The sequence below is a fragment of the Falco naumanni genome, chromosome 5 (assembly GCF_017639655.2).
Source record: "Falco naumanni isolate bFalNau1 chromosome 5, bFalNau1.pat, whole genome shotgun sequence".
Taxonomy (NCBI): domain Eukaryota; kingdom Metazoa; phylum Chordata; class Aves; order Falconiformes; family Falconidae; genus Falco; species Falco naumanni.
The window spans coordinates 83,115,986-83,136,072 of record NC_054058.1 but is presented as its reverse complement, the minus strand read 5'-3'; the positions used below and the strand labels follow the sequence as shown (position 1 = coordinate 83,136,072).

The following is a 20,087-nucleotide window of genomic DNA, read 5'->3' as shown; positions in this document are numbered from 1 at the left end:
TTCTGTAGTAATGTATAGTTTCTAAGTACCACTTGGGTAGATTCTCACTTTCTTGTACCTGTTAATTGCATGTGAAGTATGGATATACGTGTCTGAACACTGCAAAAAAGTGTTTCAGGCATTTTTCCTTCAAAACCCTTCTTGGTTTATTTGCCATTAAGAGCATTATCTTATACTTTATATTTGTGTTGGGTCTATTGTTAAAAACTTACAGGGTAAACAGATGTATGATTTCAATTTTATTAAGACTACATAGGCAATGAAATCTTTATGCAATAATTGATTGCTGCTTTGAGAAATAAAGAATAGTTTAAGAGAAGAGTTTTAACACATCAGTGTTTAGCCATTGATACAACTTACAGGTTTTCTAATTTTTTTAGGCTTTAATTTCTGGGGACCTTGTGCACAAGTGTACCATAAACACACAAAATAGAGTGCGCATCCTGGAAAGGTCAGCGTTGATAAGGAGGTCCCTTCGTTATCTTGCAGAAGATGGCACCTGTTAGCAGATGTTGACTTTGGGCTTGATTGCTCATCTCTCCTGGGTGTTAAACAGGTGTGGTGTGACTGACTAGTCCTGTTGACTTCACAGGGACTACTCATGTAGGAGAACAGCCTTAAGGTTGTGGCCTCATGCAGAGTAACAGTTCAACAAGCAGTGTAAGAGATGTTTAGGTCAGGGAACTCGTACAACTTTCTTTGGAGTGCAAAAAAACTGAACATCTTTATGAGTAGTATAAATGCTTAAGCACTCCAGATTTACGTAGCTGCTTTTGGCTTTTATTTTTCAAAAGTTCAGGTGTAATGTGACACTCTTTTTCTGCCATAAAAATGCTTGTATTTTGTCTGGAATGTTAATTAAATGCTAGTAGTGTTCCCACATCACAACCATTATTTTTCTTTTCCATTAGTAGCAGGGATAGACGATTTAACTTCGATGATGTACTTGAGGATATTTGAGGTAGTAACTATTCTCCAAAGATTACTATGTCACATACTTCATTTTATGCCTAGAGATATGAAGTACTCATCTGAGTCATTTCTGTTTGCCATCATATCTGCAAGTACATTTTTAGCAAATGCATTATTTAATTGCATCATTTCTGTTAAGTTTTCTGACCTTTTACAAAAAATGTGTAAAAAACGTGCAAGTGCTTCTCCCTGGCAAGTGGGCTAATCTTCAGCTGGTGTCACACAGCTAAGAGGAACACTTACCTTACATGTGAGTTTTCTGTAGCACCAACTCCTTGTACTGTCCATGTCTACCTCAAAAGCACCATTACTGTAGTGTTTGGTATTCAGCAATGTTTTTCTAGAAAACTTCAATTGTGTGGGGGGTTTCTCATTCTCAAATTGCTTCCTGTCACATTAATTTTAATAAGTAATCTTTGCTTTCATTGTTACGTAATTATTTGCAAGTGTGTGATTTGACAGAAGGTCTACTTTTTGATCTAGACTATATGCCAAGGTGACTTCAGCAAGTTCAGACTAGGTAGAACTAGTTAAAGGCCACATTTGAATCAAAAGCTGTGTTTGTATTAACCTCTGAGAAACGTGAGAGGACCGTGCCTAATTACTTAAAAGAGACTCCACAAAAATGGATTGTAGCTTGTTGATCTTCTTATTTCTTTGATAACTCAGAATAATCGTCAAGAAATATGCAGGCTTCTTTCTCAGATTCTTGAAATTTGATCACAGTGCAAAATTGTCCTTTGGCGCAAACCCAGAAATACACATCTTTGCATGATGCACCTGGACATATGTGGCAGGTCTGGTAGAATCAGCTAATTAACAACACAGGCTTAAACAGGCACCTCATCTGGCAGTGCAGTTAGTTGCCTGATGGTGCTCAGCAGGATTTGGTAGTGCTTTTTATTTTTCTATCCTAATGGTCTGCTGCCCACCTAATTTTGCCTTATTGTCAGCCACTACTTACCGCAGCTTGAGGCCCTCCCAGGAGGCTAAATTATTATCAAAGGATTAGGGAGATGTAGCCTTGCAGCTCTGACATTTCTGATTACTCGTCTATGCCAGAACACTAATTAGCTGTGACTAATTAAGAAAAATGTTCCTGCCATAGAAAACCATTTAAAAGAACTGAGAAGTAGAAAAGCAATTGAAAAGCTGAGCAGTGCTCAGATTCGCCGATGCTCTTTAGATTTTCACCAAAGTCTTAACTCACCTTTAATTATGTCTAATATTTTATAGGGAAAATAGAAAGCTCTTGATATGAGAACCTCTCTGCAGTTTTCTCTTGATCTGAAGACATTCTTGTAATTTTAAAACAGTTTGTCATGTCTTTTTTGGTAAAAGAAAGAATTTTAGGGAAAAGCACAGGCAGTGTCACCAAATATGGACTGAAAAAGTTAATTACATGAACATGCTCAAATACGTGAAATTCTTCCACAAGATGGAAGCAACATCTTGCAAGTTTACTGTTCAAAGTCTTTTCAAAGTTCACTAACTTGTTCATGATGTTTTCAAGTAGATTTACCTCATTTTTGGAGATAGAAATCTCTGTAATTCAACAACAGTACATTTGAAAAGTGAAAAATATAACCTCCACCTGATTTTATATAGTGTATAAGTTTTCTGTGATTTCCCACCCACCCCACCCCACACACACACACACACACACCCTGGAATATGCTGAGAAAAGGAGTGCCCACTCTTGGAGAGTGCAGATTATGCTGCTATTAATCCAGCAAAACTCAGTACTGTTAAAATCAATAGGCCCACAACATACTTAAAGCAAAACGTGCTTCAGGTTTTGCTGCTTCAGGATCAGAATACTCAGCACTTTGTAAGCTGTTCTGCGCTGTAGCTGCCAGTGTTTTCTCTAGAGGAAACTGTAACGTGATGGCTGCTTTTGATATGGTTTTTATATGATACATTTCCCACTTTATCATTTTGAATGTCATTTTTAATTTCTGAATTTCCATCTTGCTGAGTACCGAACAGCCCAAAAAGATAGAAAAAGGGTTTTCTCGAGACATGATGTATCCCATAGTCCAGTCTGCATTTTGTATTCATGGAATGGATGTCTGACACCTTTTTCACACTAATTCAATCATATTATTTAAATCTTCCCAGCGGGGGGAGTAATAAACTATGAAATAGATATTCTGATATCTTGCTAAAAGGGCTCTTTGGATATAAAAGGGAAATACAGAATTATTTTGCAGGGCATTAAATCTCATATCCTGATATTCAGAACTTCTTATGCTGTCCTACCCCCTAATTTCTCTGACTTGTGTGAGAAGCTTACTTGTTTTGGGGAAGAAAAAAAAAAAAGAAGTATAAATTGCTATAAAAATAAAATTTAAAATGTGCATCATGAGTCAAAAGAGGAAAAAAAATGAAAAAAATATCTCAAACTCAAGATTTTAAAGCCCATCTGATTTTTTTTCTTAGGGAATTTTATCAGTCAGGGGTGGAACTATGAGGGTTTTTCGCTTGTTTGTTTGGGGAGGGGCTATAACATTGGGAGCTTCCAGTACAGTTTCCCCATAGACATTTCTGGTCTATACCGTTCATTCATTTATTTAACTTAGTTAAATGCATCTATCCATCACTCACAGTATCCATTCACTAAAAACAATAACAATTCTATCAAATAAAAGAGAACTCCTTCCAACATCCAGGCACAATTTAGTCCTTTAACCTTTTTATCCTGCTAGGCACAAAGTAGCAGCATCTCATTCCAGGCACAGCTTTTTTTCTTCTTATCTAGATGGCTTGAAATGTGTCTAGCAAGTTAATGGAATCAATTGAGCGTGGACAACTATAAAAATATAAAATAGCACTGAAACTTTAGATGAGTCTGTCAGTAAGTGTTAACTGTGGCTGCAGCTTTCACATTCTACACAGTCAAGAGAAATCAATAAGGATTGTACCATTTATATTGTCTTACCTAATGTTTGTTCACCATGAAGTGCCAGGCACAAGCACCATCTAGGGAATATTGATTTCCTGATGTACTGTAATTCACACACGTATAAACAGCAGGAGAACCTTGTGGCTTCTCAAACCTTACTTGCAGGTTTGATATTTATACTTGTATTTCATTTGGATCAAGCTTAGTTTAAAAAGGACAATCAAGCAAAACTCTGCCTAAGTGTTTGTGAATAGATGCACGACCACATCGTTGATCATATTGCAAGAAAAATAGTGCCAGAAAGTATCAGAATGGTCTAGTTGTACTATAATGAGTCTGGAGTAACAGAAAGAGGTTGCTATGTTGTAAATCAAAATAGTACCAGGTGAGGATGCTGCAGAGTGCGCTAACAAAGTCAGTGATTCGTCAGTAGAAAGAGCTTCTTAACCTGTTTGAACACAGGGAACTGAAGCTTTGGTGCTGATTTAAATGTGCAAAAGTGTTGACCTATATGGAGATGTTTTCCTTTAAATAGCTTGGAAGTGTTTCGTTGTATGTTGTATTAATTTACACTGCATCGACTATCCTTTGTAGTGTACTAAAATTGTTTACAATGTGCAAGAAAAACAGTACAAATAATGAACAGGAAAGTTGGCTCCAAAAAAAAAGTAACACAGCTGTAAAATATGCATAGCTGAAAGGGTGCACATGGGCAATAGGGTCAGAGATGGAAAGGAGAAAACCAGGCACCTGTCCAGTCCAAGGACACTTTCTCCAGAGAGATGAGGGGAGGAGAGAAGCAAGAGGGAGGCAGGAGGGTGGACCTCTGCTCCACATTAGCGCTGCTCAGCGTGGTGCCCAATCGATGCGGCATAGGAGAGGAGTGGCTCCACCACTGTGCAACTCCCGATCAACTTCACAGCTGCGCCCAGCCCCATCGTATGCCACTGCAATAACACACAGGGTAGGCAGATGATGGGTCAAGATTGCTGAGGTGGAAAGAAATGAGCTGCCTGCAAAAACATTCATCCAGAGGAACGCAGGATGTTTTAAATACTCTAAAATACGTACTTGACCTCATTCCACATGGAGCAGGGAGTCTAAATAGAAGACTCTAGCACAAGAGCTACTAACATGAGTGTAAAAGCCACAACACAGACTTTGGCCCAACTTCAGTCCACCTCACTTTTGGTACATGGTGCAGAGATGAAGAATAAACACACCTTAAGGCAGAGATGCATTCACAGTAGGTCTCTGCCTGTGGGCTCTCAGCCGGTGCTTCACTCCAGGGACTCCCAAGTCCCAGACAAACGGGCAAAAGCAGAGATAGGTGTCTCAGTTACATACCTTACAGGCAGAGTGGATCTGTTTAACCTTATAATGTTACACATGTACTTACACAGAATCACAGAATAGTCACAGTTGGAAGGGACCTCTGGAGATCACCTAGTCCAACCCCCTGCTAAAGCAGCTTCACCCAGAGCAGGTGGCACAGAGACACGTCCAGGTGGGCTTTGAATGTCTCCAGAGAAGGAGACCCCACAGCCTCTCTGGGCAGCCTGTTCCAGTGCTCTGTCACCCTCAAAGTAAAGAAGTTCTTCCTCATATTCAGAAGGAAATTCTTGTGTTGCAGTTTGTTCCCGTTGCCCCTTGTCCTGTCACTGGGCAGCACTGAAAAGAGCCTGGCCCCATCCTCCTGACACTCGCCTCTAAAATAATTATATTCACTGATAAGATCCCCTCTCAGCCTTCTCTTCCCCAGGCTAAAAAGGCCCAGCTCTCTCAGCTCTTCCACATAAAGAAGGTGCTTCCAGCTTGGGAAGACTGCTTAGCATTTTTGCAGCTAAGCACATTTGTAGGGTTTTTAAACCAGAGCCTGACAGCAAGAGGCGAGTGTTATAATGTGTAACAACTTGGTCATTTGTTTTGCATTATGTTCATTTGTTTATTTTAAGGATCCACACTGGCTTTCACTTCAAGGTCATTCGAGTGATGTTCCCCATTCTGTGCCTTGGAGGATGTTTGCAGATAGACCACAAACTGCAACGCAACACATCGCCTAGCCAGACTGACAGTGTCTGCTCGAGAGAGTTGTAGCACCAGAATAACCTATGGGAGTACTGTTCGCAGATATGCTGCATATCCAGAGTGGGGCAGGGAAACTGCTGTTAGTCTCTCAGTCATGAGCATTATGTTATTACCTAGTGTTTGAAATCAGAACAGCAACATTACATATGTCCAGAATCGGAGGGAAGTTAAGCATGTCTAATTTTGCAAACTTCCAGTTTCCCAGCGCATGTACCATATGTGAAGAAGACAGGAAAAAAATGAAGGTCACAAACATTATAAAGTAGCATAAATATTGTAAATTGCTGTTTGGCAACCACTATACAATACAGGGAGAAATGAGTACTGTATATTTTGTGTTAAAAGTGATATTTATTTGTAAGTTGGCAGCAGTTCCATAGCAACTAGCCAGCTTTTAATTATAAGCCTAAAATATGAAAAAAATATTTTCCTTCTAAAAGGCAATCTTTTCATATGGTAGATGTTCTTTGTTATTTTAGAATTATGTCCTTTTTGCCTAGGAATTTCAAAGATGCTTAATAAGCCTTTAAATGATCCTCGTTCTCTTTTCTTCTCATTGCCTAATTTTGTTTCCTTGTATTACCACAACATCCTATCCAACAACTGTCAATGTGTTTGTCATCGTAAGTCCACTGAACAGGGTCTTTCTGTCAAGGTTTGGGTTCCTCTTTCTGTTGAGCTCCTTTCCCTTTTCTCCTGATGGCTTTGGGAGTGACGGTGTGAGTCCTTCATTCAAATAGGCAGGGATGAGACTGACTAAAGACTAAAGTGTTTGTTTCATCAATTAGTCATTCTTAAGAAAAACAAAATATTTTTTTTTGAGCTCCCTGAGAGCTTCATTGGAGTAATGGCACAAAAAAGGCAGAAGAGAACCAAAGGAAGAATCCCACTGGAAGGAAAAAAAACCTTTCTTCCTCAGCCAAGCAAGAGTGCAAGAGGCAAGTTAATAAATCTGCTACAATCACACAGACACAAAGAAATAAAAAGGAAGAAGGGAAAAAAAAGCAGAAAAAAATGTACCCGAACAATTTGGAATTTGAAATGACCAAGTTAAAGAAATCTTGGTCCTGATCCCTGTATCACAAGAAGTATGAGTGTTGAAGAAGACGGTAATATCTGGTTTCTTTCTCACTTCTTCTTTTCTGGTACATGTAGCTGTAAACTTAACGCTACAAACATTTTTGCACATTCCAAAGCCGAAGTTCAAAACACGGCTTAGCATTTCAGGCTTAGAGGAGGAAGCAAAATATGGAAGCTGGCTGAAAGCCTGGGACGTTTCCAGGAAAATGCCTTGATAAGTGGTGCTGAACATTAGAAGTGTAAGACACTGGTGGGGTGGAAGAGGTGTGTGTCAGGGGCTCTGTGCAAGGTAGGAGCACGTGAGGGAGCCCAGGGCTTGGAAGCGTTACAGCAGAAATGAATGATCCAGCAACAGGGGGGACTTCTGGACAGGTCCTTGGATGAAAATGTGCAAAGGAACTGCAGTAAAACGAGGAGCAGAGTTAAATAGAGGGTTTTCATATGACAATATTGATTTAATAATTTGTATTTTCCAGATCAAGGGGGTTTAAATATCTGATTTTTGGTGTAGGGAAAAGGCTGCATTCGTTTGTACTGCCTGCTAATCCCATGGTTCCAACAAAGCTAACTCGATGTATTTTCCACTACTGCTTAGTTTAATCTTCATTTCTTTCAGTTTTTTTTAAATGAAAATTCCTAGGGAAAAAAAATGCAAAAGGAATAAATGTAGTGGCATCATGGTGACCTCCAGAACCAATAGTATTCTCTTTGAACTTTGTGAACATTTGAAAAAATGCAAAAGTAAGCCCCCTAAGCTTTCCTGGTCTGCTGTCTGTATATTAAAGGATATATACTATTATTGGATGAAAGCTAAAGTACGTTAAAATACCCTTTCAGCTTTAATATTTGTATGGATTGTATTTCATATATTTTAAATACCAGGAAACGTAATGTGTCCTAATACATTAAATATACAGGAAGTGAACACATAGGTGAAGTAGTGCTTGATCAGTGCCCATAAAATGGAGCTACAGTTCTAACTCTTGGCACAGTCCTAATGTCAGCTGTTTCCCCCATATCCATTCGGCTATGAAATTTATGCCACATAAATTTTTTTGTGCAGTCATAGCAGTGCTTTGAATCAAAAGGTGGATCCATTTTTCATGTTTCAGAGAAATAATATAAATTTCTTGGATGTCCTAAACAGAAAGATTACTACCTTGCCAAAAACCAAACAGCCAGAAGCACTAGGGTAGCTGTAAGAATAGCCAGGCTACAAGTGGCCTTGAAAACTTCATTGTATCTGGACGTGGTGTGATTTCTATTTCTACAGTCAGAGGCCAGCTAACTGACCACTTGTGCCAACTGAATCTTACCGTCTCTACTGTAGAAGCACATCTCAATAACAAAGAATTCTCTGTTGATGCAGCACAGTAACGTTGAGACACGCACGCACACACTATCACCTTTGCACGGACTTCCCATGAAGGCAAAGTTCTGGATTTTGGTACGAGTATTTTTTCAGGGATGGCACTGTAAACCTGGGTGCTCAGAGTCAAACCAAGCTGAACATTTTATGTTATGGCACTGTGAGACTATGTATAACAAGAAACCACATCCTTGTGGGGTTGGACAGTATGTCACAGAAGGACAGTGGCTGTCACCATGAAGCCACGTGGAGCTAATTGTGGGATGGGAAGACTTGCATGAGAGCTTTCTCTTCTCCCAGGTTTCCCCAGCTTCTGTTCCTTCATTTTCCTGGTCACTGACACAGTTATCCTCATTGAAAATGCAACTGGAAGTGCCTCACAGACTGGTGCACATCTATGACCAGTGCAATATAGAAAAGAAAAGTCACTGGGGAAGTAATTTCTTCCTCTCAGAGGAGTGAAAATACAGGAAGGACTGGTGGGAAGGCACTACCTCACTAGTCAACAAGTTCTGGTCTCCCTCCATTAGAAGAAATTGCTACTTTAACCAGTTCATAAATTGCCCATGTCAGGAAGCAGAACTGATAGGCTTGGAAGAGAGTACAAACAAAATTTCAGCATGTTGAAACATTACATTTTCTGTTTATGTCTACCTACAGCGGCTCCGACCTTCAAAGTTTTCTCAGGCTTTCTTAATCAAAAGGCTACCTAAACCTGAGCGAAAAGCATAAACATCTTATGCAGTGCTGCTTCATTGTGGCTTTTAGTCTGCAATTAAATATTTTTCTTTTCTGCAGAAACATAAAGATATTTTGAATGTTAATTACTCCTTCTGACTTGATTTCTTATTTTGGTGTTCCTGCGTGTACATACCTTCTGATGTATCATGGTGGCCCACAGGTTAAGACATCCTTCCCCAGGTTTGGGGTTTTTTTTAAGAGTTACCAAGGCTTCCCAGCCTTCAGAAGAATGTATGAACTCATCACTACTCAGGTAAAAATCCTCATTTAAGTGGATGATGTCTATACCTAAACTTGAAAATACAACTATAACTTCTAAACCTCAGTGTTTCCAGACGCTACAAATGACACTTGTTTCCCTCATTAACATTCAACTAAGGAAGTCAGTGTGATTGTTCATATTTTGCAAGGAGGGAAACATATTATGAAACTTAGGAACTTTTTTCTAATTTTTGCTGTTTGCATTTTTAAAAAATAACTGTTTTCGTCATTCAACATTTTTGTAAATGTTGTAAAAGTTCCTTGGTGCGCTGCTAGTGCACACTGCTAGCTATCAAAATCTGGAAACAACATTGCAGCATTGCCTTTTAATAAAAACTAGGCATTTTAGCATTTAATATTCAACATGCTCATAGTCTTTCTTATGCATTTGAGCTTATGCTGCCTTTGATGTGCAGTTTCTTCAGTGAGAAGAATACTTGTTATTGTTTCTGGTAGGAAAAGTAGAGCCGGAGGAAGTAAAAACATCCCGTTGTCGTCTGAGCAACTCAATTCCTGATCAATAGTGCAATAAAGGCTTCGGTAGGAAGATAAAATGCGGTTCCTAGAAAAGCTGTTCCCCCTGCCATATTCTGCAGAAAAAGCATTTTGACAGAGCCCATTTATCAAGAGCAGGCAAGATACAGAAACTCGACGGGGTCTTGTGTCTCAGGCATGAGGGATAACAGCCCTAGAAGGACTAAAGCATTGTGTATTAGTATGTATTGAGCCTCCTTCCAGGTGGCAAACAGCTGCACCTTTTTATAAAACTTCAAAAATAAATCTGAAGTGCTGGCTTTCAGCCGATAAGTGTTATATTTAATTGAACCGTTTGGCGAATGTTATAGCTCAGGCACCCAGAAAGATGGTGAATATTTAATATATTTGTTTTGTATTTCCACTGGTCAACAGAATAATGAAATTCCTTAACTACTTCTCTTTAACTTGCCTGAAGAAAGCACGGTATGTTGCTAAATCGCTTTTCACTGGCCCTGCCGAGAAACAACTTTAATCCTTGTTAGAAAATTGCAGAGTCTGGGCCTGACAAAGAGCTCATGCCTGGCGCATTGTGAGCGCTGGGAGCGGGGCGAGGGGAGCCCTTTACAGCTGCGTGCCTCTAGCCCGCCTGAGCTGGACTATTTAGGCGAGGAGGTTTGTCAATTCCTCCCGACAATGGAGCGAGTTTTTCAACGCCTGTAGCCACGCCGAGCCCCGTTGGGGATCAATGCTGGCCATTCAAGCTGCACCCTCTTTCATTGCTTTGGTTTGTTAATTTAAGACTAAAGGTCCGCTGAGGGGGTTTAGGGTGTTTAAGAAAGCTGATGAACTGTTTAAGAAATCTGATGAACTGAGAGCGTTTATAGCCCTGGTGTGGCAACTATTGGCACTGAGGGAGCTGTGTCCTCGTTGACCCTCTTGTTATTAAAAATGCACAAGTGCTGCGCTTCTCAATATTTCAACACTCTTTCATTGTCAATACCACCTTCTGAGCCCTTCAGCTTGTTGCTTGCTCTAAAGATCTTCTTAGATTGGGTTTGAAAACTTCACCTTAAACACTAGATTAGACTGATGTTCTGTTTTCCGTGCTCCTGTTGATTTGTTGAACCTTCCCAGGGCTGGAAAGCAAGTAGCAGCTTGATGGGGAGATGGGCTGCTAATATGATTTACCAGTCTACAGTCATGCACAATAAGTGTGAATAAATACAGGGGTCTCACAGAGTCAACCCTAGCCTTTCCTTTTCTCTTATTTTTTTTACTTTAAAAGAGGTATCTCAGGAAAATGAAGTGAGTAATGCATGCCCTTACAGGAGCTGGATAAGCTATGAATAAGAAGACGGGGGGGCAGTGAACGGGAGCAGGGAGGTAAACATTTTCGTTAGAGTGGTTGGCTGCTGTTACATGCTGATGTGAAAAACATATTTAATAAACACTTCCTGCTTTATTCTTGCATAGGAAACAGCAAAGAACATGGCATTAATACCATATAATTGACATCTACAAGAGCTGCATTGTCCTTTCAGTGCTATTGTTACTAGCGGGAAAGTGACTTTTTCTTAAACCAGATAGAAGGATTTCTTTTTAATTATTACTACTTGAAAACTTGTAATCACCAGACCATTATCTAACTGCCGAAGCACTTCTGAGTTTGCAACCAGTTCCTGTAAGTCACAGTAGATGCATCCCTGCCTCTGTAACGTGTTCATGGTTGTCAGAATGTGTGGCCTTGGGTTCCACCTCTGAGAGGCATTTGCAGTGCTGTGCATTTTAACAGGCTCCGAAAGAAGCGATAGGGTGATACTTACTTCTCTTCTTACGAAGTCCAGCAGATTTATGTTTATGCAGCTTCAGCCTGAAGTGATCAAAATTGGTGGGTATAAGGCTATAACATAACTTCTTAATAAGGAATAGGAATCCCACCCACAAGTACCTCTAGGAGGACTCTAAAAATATGCTGGATGTGATTTTTCTTGAAAATACTGCGGCAATTCAAAATAAGAATACATCTTTTTCTAATACAATAGCAGTCATATTTTTTCTGAAAAGGTATGTTGACAGAGGAGCAAGTACCATAGTATCATTTCACAATCACCGAATTAAACATTTCTACTGAAAGTTTAACATACCAAAGCTAGTCAATAAAACATATTACATTGTTTTTATTCACAAATTTGAGTAGCAAAATTAATTCCCTCTGATTTTTTAGCTTTGTTTTCAGTGTATGCAAGCATATCACAGATATGTATGGAGAGTCTTAATTTTTACTGCATCCATCTTAGTTAAGTTGTCTGGCTGGGCTTCAAAACACGTTTTGCCAGAAGACTGGGACTGGGTCTATCCTTAGTGATCTGGCACAATTCAGTGGTGTTGCATGGGGAAACCAATCACAGATTTTTTGATTCTGTCTGCAATTTGTTTGTGTGACTAAGTTTCAGCCCCTTCTGCTTCCTACCTGCTACAAACTGTATACATTGTGGATGTGTTATTGGATTTTTTTTATGGAAGAATATCAGTTTTGAGAAAACTCCACTACTAAAACCATTCTCTTTCCCATTACTATGTTACAGATAAACAACTGTAGAGTCTGAGTGATAATGTAATAACTGACCTCATCTTACTGCAGTGAACACTAGATATTCTGGGTAGAATGCTTGGCATATTAATGTTTATGTTTATTAGATCAATCGAGTTTCCTGAGTGAATAAGCTCAACTGTATTTTATTCTCTAGACATTAGTATATATACAGATGTCATATAGTTTACAGCTGCCACTTAGTAACAACTCTGTCACATTAAAAATATTTTGCAGGTACTTATAAAAGAAATCAAAACCAGCATGCATGTTTGGGGTGAAATAATGTAATAGCATGAGAATGTCAGGCAGTGGTAAAAACCCATTATTTTATGGATATCCGATCAGTCCCATATTTTATTGAATAAATCAAATTACTTATATGAAATGTGCAGCTATCTGCCTTTTGTGTGGTGTTTGTTCACTTCTGTAAAATACTAAATTAATAGGATAAACTCTAAAATGTGAATAATTTATTTGCAATGATTTAAAATTATAATACATTTTAACACATTATACAAAATAAATGGAAGCCGTTATTATATGACAATCTTATTTCAAACTTATCTTAAAACTGATAGTTACAGTGAGACGAGACTGTTTCTTTACATATATTCACTGTATGTCTTCAAAGCTTTTTCCAGAGAGCTTACATTTTGATGAAAAGATTCTAGTTCTGTCTTTTGTTACATCCAGTAGCCTGTAATTTGTCTTCATTTTTTCAATATATACTTCATTTTATTTGTTAATGTAGAGGTGGCTAATGAGATGTGTTAGACCCTTCCTTTGAATTACTTCATGACATATACCTTGCCTAACATGCTGCATTTTAAAATGTGCAGTTTCCTCTCTTTGCATATCTGTGTATTTTGTAAAGACACAGGAAATTACATTAGAAAAGAATTTAAGCTGCTTCCCTGTGGGGAAAGAGACTAGAAACAGACCTACGACACAAACTCTTTTAATCTCTCACTGCTAAAATGAAAAACAAAAAAAACCTTCCTTTTTACAGTTTGACTAAATGACATCTGGTTGGTATTTTACAGGAGAGGGAGGAAAACTGCTACAACTATGTTTAGTAAAATCTCCTTTAATCCAGTTAATCTGAAAGAACTATTTATAGTAGCTATTTGGATCTGAGCGTTTTTTTACAGTAACATAGACACCAACAGCAGAGAGCTTATTCTTACCCCAGCCGTTTGTGAAGCTTTAAGGGAAAACATACCCGTGCCTAAGATAAAAAGAGGAAATAAGGTAGGCTGTAATTATAATTAATAATTAATGTAAAACAAAACCTTAACATGGTTATTTTGGGAGGGGCAGAGCGGTGTTTTCATCATGCTGAAATACAGTTTCCATGGATTTCTGAAATTTTTTTTTTGCTTAATACAGAAGTGATTTAAAAGAAAAAAGCAAGACATTGCATATTCTGTCTGATGCTGTTTTCCTGTCTGGATCAGGAAATCTAGGTATCGCAAATTGTCTCTCAAGATACCCTACCTATTTTTTGCCTTGCTGTTTTGGCTGTCAATTCTCTCATGTAATTGTGTATTTAATATCCATTCTTACTGACAGATAGCAAAGTGCATAACGCTGTTTTTCTTGAAATTGTTGTAACTGAAAGATAAAATGGCAGTTGCTAATTCATGTAAAGAACAGTCTAGGTCAAGTTGTTTGATTTCCTACTGACCCATGCAATTCTCTTAACAGGAAATTATATCACTGTTGACTTTAAGTGCTGATCTGTGATCATTTCAAAGTGTTTCATTACCTCATTACCAAATCTGTTAAATGAATACTGCAGAGTTGTTTGGTGTTGGGTTTTTTTATCCTTCTTTTCAGCAATGGTATAGCAGCTCCATGAAAGTCATATGCATGTGGTTGGCTGATAGATTAGACCTTCAGCTTCACATCTACCAACTGAAGACTCTCATCAAGATAGTAAAGGTAAAAAATCTGTTTGTGTTAGACTGCATAGTAAAGAGAGAAAAATGATAAAGTATTAACATGGATAAGTATAAATCTCCCTAAAAGTTAGGTAATGTGGAATAAAGTTTCAACCTTACGTAGTTTTAGGTTGGGTTTTTTTTTTTTTCTGTTGTAGCAAATTTCAGAAGAAAAAAACTACCTATGTATTAAAACCTCTAATGGTAATTATATGTGCACTTGTAGTATGGTAACTGTCACCTATTCTGGTCTCATCTCAGTGACAATTAAGATTATTTTCAGGAATTTTAACAGATTACTGCTAGCCGTCCAGCAATGCTGTATGGTATGCCTAATAAATTATTGTTTGTCATATTACAGATATTTTTTAATTACCCTAATCCCAATTGTATTATTTCTCCACTTTTCCCAGTCTCCTAAAAAGTAACTATTTTCTTTTTTATGTGCATGTGTTTACTAGGTTCAGTTGGAAAAAAATATTCTAGATAACATTTTCTAAGCTTTCATACTCCGGGATAAGTATCAATAGAACTACCGATCCCTCCAGTCCAGTCCTCTGTCATTTACACTGGCCAATGTCAAATGATTGTAAGCAAAGTGTAAAATACCTTGAAATAGGCAATTATGGGTTACCCTACCATAAAAGCAAGTTTCCTCCTAACTCCCTTTCAGATCTTAGTTAACACCCTTAGGCAAGAGACGGAAAGCCATTTCAGATTTTTTCCCTTTTTAATGCTGTCTTGTTTAACTCTGAACATTCTTGTTATCTGTATGAATGCAGAATAAGAAGCACCTGTTGTCACTGGTGACTTTGATTTCTTCAAAATATTTTCTCCTTAAGTTCATGCCAGACTGTAAACTCAGAAGCATTTTAACTTGTGGACACCAGAATTGCAACTGCAACTTTCAGGATTTACTTACCTAAAAGAAAAAAAAAGTGAGAGAGAGTTGCAATGCAAGCAAATAGTCATAAATATGATGGCATCACGGCTCCCTGAACCAGCCAAGCTTAGCTTTGCTATTTTTGACCTTAACTGATTTCTCTGGGAACAGGATTTGGCTCTTCATTATATTACAAGCCAAAACAGCAAAAGCAGTTTGCTATTTGTTGTTGAAATGAATGGCACTTGTGAAAGGTTTAAAGCTCTTCTCAAGTGAAGGGAGTTACCATCCTCCGGGGGGGGAAAAGGTGTCACAGGAGCTAAAACCTGTGCCCAGTGAGATCTGAGAATGGGCAGGCTAAATTCTACCAGTAAAATATCACCTGGGAGATTTAAAGAGGCTCTCACAAAACCGAGCGTCAGGTGAACAAGCAGCACTCCCAGCCAGCCTTCCCTCTGCTGCCTGGCGCACCCATCAGCCTGGTTCCAAAGAAGTAGGCTCCCGCTGGCGGGGGGGACACGGTGGTCACGGCAGCAGCCTTGCTGTGCTCGTGCACCTGGCTTGCTTTGCACATAGCGTGTTACTCCATGGCGTCTCCTGTGGATACGGAAGATTGAAGATGATGTCAGTCATAGACATTCTGGTCAATGTACTGGAAGACAGAGACTGTTGTCCACCTGTGTTTTGGTGGTTGAAGACAGAACTGGTAAAAGAGGAACTCAGGAGACCGACTGGAGATAAGAAACAGTGGTTCAAGCAGAGTACCCTAAGAAGCTTTCACTGCTGCAGCCTAGCTGGGGAGAGGCACAGGGGGAGGCCCAGGTCCTCCAAACTCCAGAGTGAATGAAGGCACTTCTCTGTTTGCTGTTGGAAAAACTCGGAGGCTGTGTTGCCCCTGACATCTCTTGAAAATATTCCAAAAAAAAAGAAGTGGGAGGTTTATTTTTAAAGGTCATGGAATGAGTAAGAAATAGATGATTCTAGATGATTCTTTCATGTTTGGATGCAGCAAAAGTCATGGCGTTATTAAGAATGACCAGAAGAAGAAACATGGTTTGTTCCCATTAAAGCCTTCATGATGGCATAAAGATATCATTAGACGTCTGAGACACGTACAGAGGGATGTAACTGAAGAAGAGTCAAGGACCAAGAGGAAAGTTAGGGAGAAATGAAAAATTAAGCTTGGAAGTGAACATTATAATCCTGCAAAAGCGTGTCAAGAGAAGAGCAATGACTGAACCCCAGAGTGCTGGTCTGAGAATGGGAGGAATACAATGTAAAACTGAAAAAAAAAATGCTGTAGGACCTGTTAGCAGCATAAAAGGAAATTGAATGCACAGTGTTATAAAAAAGGAATGCAATGGTGACACTTGAAAAAGACCAGGCAGGGTACTTGCAGGAGTATGTGAGGAAAACATAAGCTGCATCCATTGACTCTGAAGCTGACCTATGAAAGTCAAATAAATCTCAGTTGCAGTGATTCAAACAAGGTTTAAATAATCATCATAGTGGCAGGAAAAAATCTCCCATCTGAACGTTACCTGGTTTGAGAGGTGTCTTTTGCAGTTCTCTGAAGTATTGAGTGAAACAAGAACAGCTCTCCTCTTTTCTTTCCCTAAGGGTTGTGCACCGTCTCCTCCAGCAGAGGCATGGGCCTGATGATAACCTTTTGTTATCTTCCATTTTCTTTTTCTCATATTCTCTTCCATAAACATTGGGAACTCATAGTAACAGTGCACACAAAATAACAAAACAAACTAGAGCAACTTGTCCTTCTTCAGCTTTTTAGGCTAACTTCAGGAAAGATCATTTCAAACGTGTTACAACTTAAAAAAAAGAAGGTAGAGTAAATGATTTTCCATATGCTCACTTGAACATAGCATCAATGAATAAAGTAGTTCCACTCAGAATTCTTACTTGATAGAAAGTCAAAGAAGAAAGTCGTATCTGCTAGTTCATAGAAACCCTGGATACCAGGGAAACAAAACATTCTCAAGTGAAAAAAAAACCAACAGATGTAGATGTGAGTCAAAATGTAGGCGACAGTGTAAGATAACTGGCTGAAGTAGTCACCTGAGAAATGTTTACGTTATAGACCATGATCTAAAATGTATCTTATTTTTCCAGACTTGTCTTATAAATGTAAAGATAAATGCCAATAAAATCATATTATGGGGAAAGAGTCAGACATTCACATTTTATATGAAATGACAGACCTACCTGTAGCTAAATTCATATTTCAATATGCTGTTAGAAAAAATCTTTGTTTTTTATTGAATCACTGAGACAAATGGAAGTTACTGAGAACTCAGCATACAGTTACAGAAATGTAGTACAAAACACAGTCTCTTAAAGGAATAACATCAAAGCGTGGCTTGTAGACTCTCTAGAGTTTATAGGAATTTCATGCAACCAAGACCGCAAAATCTTTATCAAACTCTAGATGATAGGTCCCTAAGTGCAGGCAGAACAAAGCTGTTCCACTGGCATGCTAGAAATAGCCAGCGTGTAGCAGAAGGCTGCTCAGACTTGCTCAGGTCCGATTCAAGATGTTTTATTTTTGCTGCAGAAAACCTACCGAGACTTCAGGTTGCAAGGCGTGCTGGAGGGAACACTGAACAGTAAAACCTACGATACCGTTCACAGCCGTCTGACCGTAGAGGAAGCCACAGTATCAGTCACGGATGCGGGAGGACTTCAGGGCATTACTATGAAAGACAGTGATGAGGAGGAAGGATGATACTATTTCACCAAGCATTTGGAGTTCGGGTGTGATGGTCTGAGGGTGGGGGTTATCTCTGGCTTGGGGTTTTTTTAGTAACTTGTCCTTGTACTTGCGTTTATAGTTTTGCCTTATGATATAGGTGAAGAAACGTAATTTGCTCTGTTTTTTAAAAAAATTTAAAAAAAAGAAAGTAAGATTATCAGAGGAAAAGTGCCAAGGACTTTTTCAGAACAATGGTTGTAGCATATTTTAATGTATAGCTTTGCTTAGAGCTGCAAGAACACTGGCATGGAGTTTGAGTTCTACTTGTGATTATGTTTCTTTCCCTTTTGTTCGTTACCATTCGTTCTTGTATCTCCATCAGGTATTGACGTCCTGTGCAGAAAACAAAATGTGTGCCTCACTTAAAATACAACTATACCAGAAATCATTCTTGGAATAAGTCAGTGCCCTAGGTAAAAAAATAGTGTATTTTCAGGATTACATTTTGTTTACCTTTTTTTGTGCTTAATTTTACATTATTATGCGATGTGCATTAAAAATTTTAATCTTGGTTCTTTGTATTTTGCAGTTGGTATATAAATAGTAGGACTTCAAGGACAGTCAAACACATACAAACTACTTAGGAGTGTTGTGTCTATTCATTTTGCAAGTTTAAAGGTATCTCATCATGTTGGATGTCAGTAAGCTTGCCATCAATGTTTCTATTTCTGTGAAAAATTTCAGGCAATAAGAACACATTTTGTCGTGACCACTTCTGTATCTACCCAAGTTTGTATAGAATTCTACAATTAAAAGATGTTTTCAATATTTCAAACCATTTCAACTGTTGCGTGATTCCTCATGAGAACAAGGATTTTTAAAGATTATTCTATTTAGTTTCTATAGTGATTTATAGTCAATATTTTTTTTATAGAGCAGATATATATAGCACATAAATATCCAAAGACACAATGCCTTGATAAAGGAAAAAAAAGCAAACAAAAACCCTCACGAGCAGACAAACAGAGAGTGCCTGCTGCCTGATTTTCTATACCCTCAATATGAGCTGGAAAGAATTCAAATTTTCATCAGTCAAAATTCACACAACTTACAAAAAATGCAGCTTTGGGGGTTGGTTTGGTTTGGTTTGGTTTGGTTTTTGTTTCGGCTTTTTGTTTGGGGGGGGGTTTGGTTTTTTTGCATGAACATGACTAATTCCTGGGGGGGTGTAGAACAAATCAGAAAGAACACAGATTTCAGTTCCCAAAGTAAGGCAGGTTGCTGGGGCCCTTGTTGAGCCATAATGTTATTATACTGGAAGGGCTTCACTGATGGACTGCTGAGGATTTGCAAGGCTGGCGTGAAGTTTCCCTCCAAGAAGAGGCCGTAGGACTTCAGGGGTCTGTCACAGGCACGCGGGGCTGCAGGAACTGAGAATGAGAGCTGCAAGGAAAGTGATTTTTAGCACACTTGGAAGCTCAACCAAGCAGGGAAGGGCGAGTTACTCTTCTTCCTAGCTGTCTAGGGAGAAACCCAAAGTGGCAATTTTTTCCTGCACCAAACCTCCTCATCTGCACGTGAGTTGAGGTGCATTCAGCAGAAAGGAGGAAATGGGAGCTGGTGAGGAAGACCATTCTTCTCAGCTCGTCATGCCCCGACTGAGTGCTCGCCCAGAGGTGCCTGGGCAGGGGCGCAGCACCCTCCGCCCCAGGATGCATGCGGCTGCACTGTGACGTGCATTTCAGGGAGCAGCAAGGCTGCAGGCGGCTGCTGTGGTGCCAGCAGCCGGAGGGGTGGGCAGGGAGCACACAGCCCACTCCCCTCCATCACTTGGCGTTCATGTTACCAGCTCTGCTGGGCAGGAGGGAGCACAGGGAGCCCCAGCAGCGTTTCCCACCATTCCCAAGTTCCCAGGCGGGTTTGCTGGTTTAGGTTTTGGTAGCAGTAAAAGAATTACCTATCTCTCCCCTGTGTCTCGTCCCAGTTGTGCTGGCACGTGGCTGTTGACAACGTTTGAAGGGCCAGGTGGAGCTCTGGCTGAAACCCAGGCTCCGTGAGGGGCAGCCCA

At 39.3% G+C, this 20,087-nt stretch overlaps 1 protein-coding gene across 1 annotated transcript in view; it reads left to right on the top strand.

Annotated features, from left to right (window-relative positions):
• The window catches only part of CADPS2 (calcium dependent secretion activator 2), a 321,648-nt gene extending 302,791 nt beyond the window's left edge, over positions 1-18,857 (top strand). The window contains exons 27-28 of the mRNA XM_040595763.1: positions 14,326-14,430; positions 17,882-18,857. Coding sequence (XP_040451697.1) covers positions 14,326-14,430; positions 17,882-18,052 — 276 coding nt within the window. The 3' untranslated portion in view covers positions 18,053-18,857. The remainder of the gene's footprint in view (positions 1-14,325; positions 14,431-17,881) is intronic.
• Positions 18,858-20,087: the final 1,230 nt, after the last annotated feature.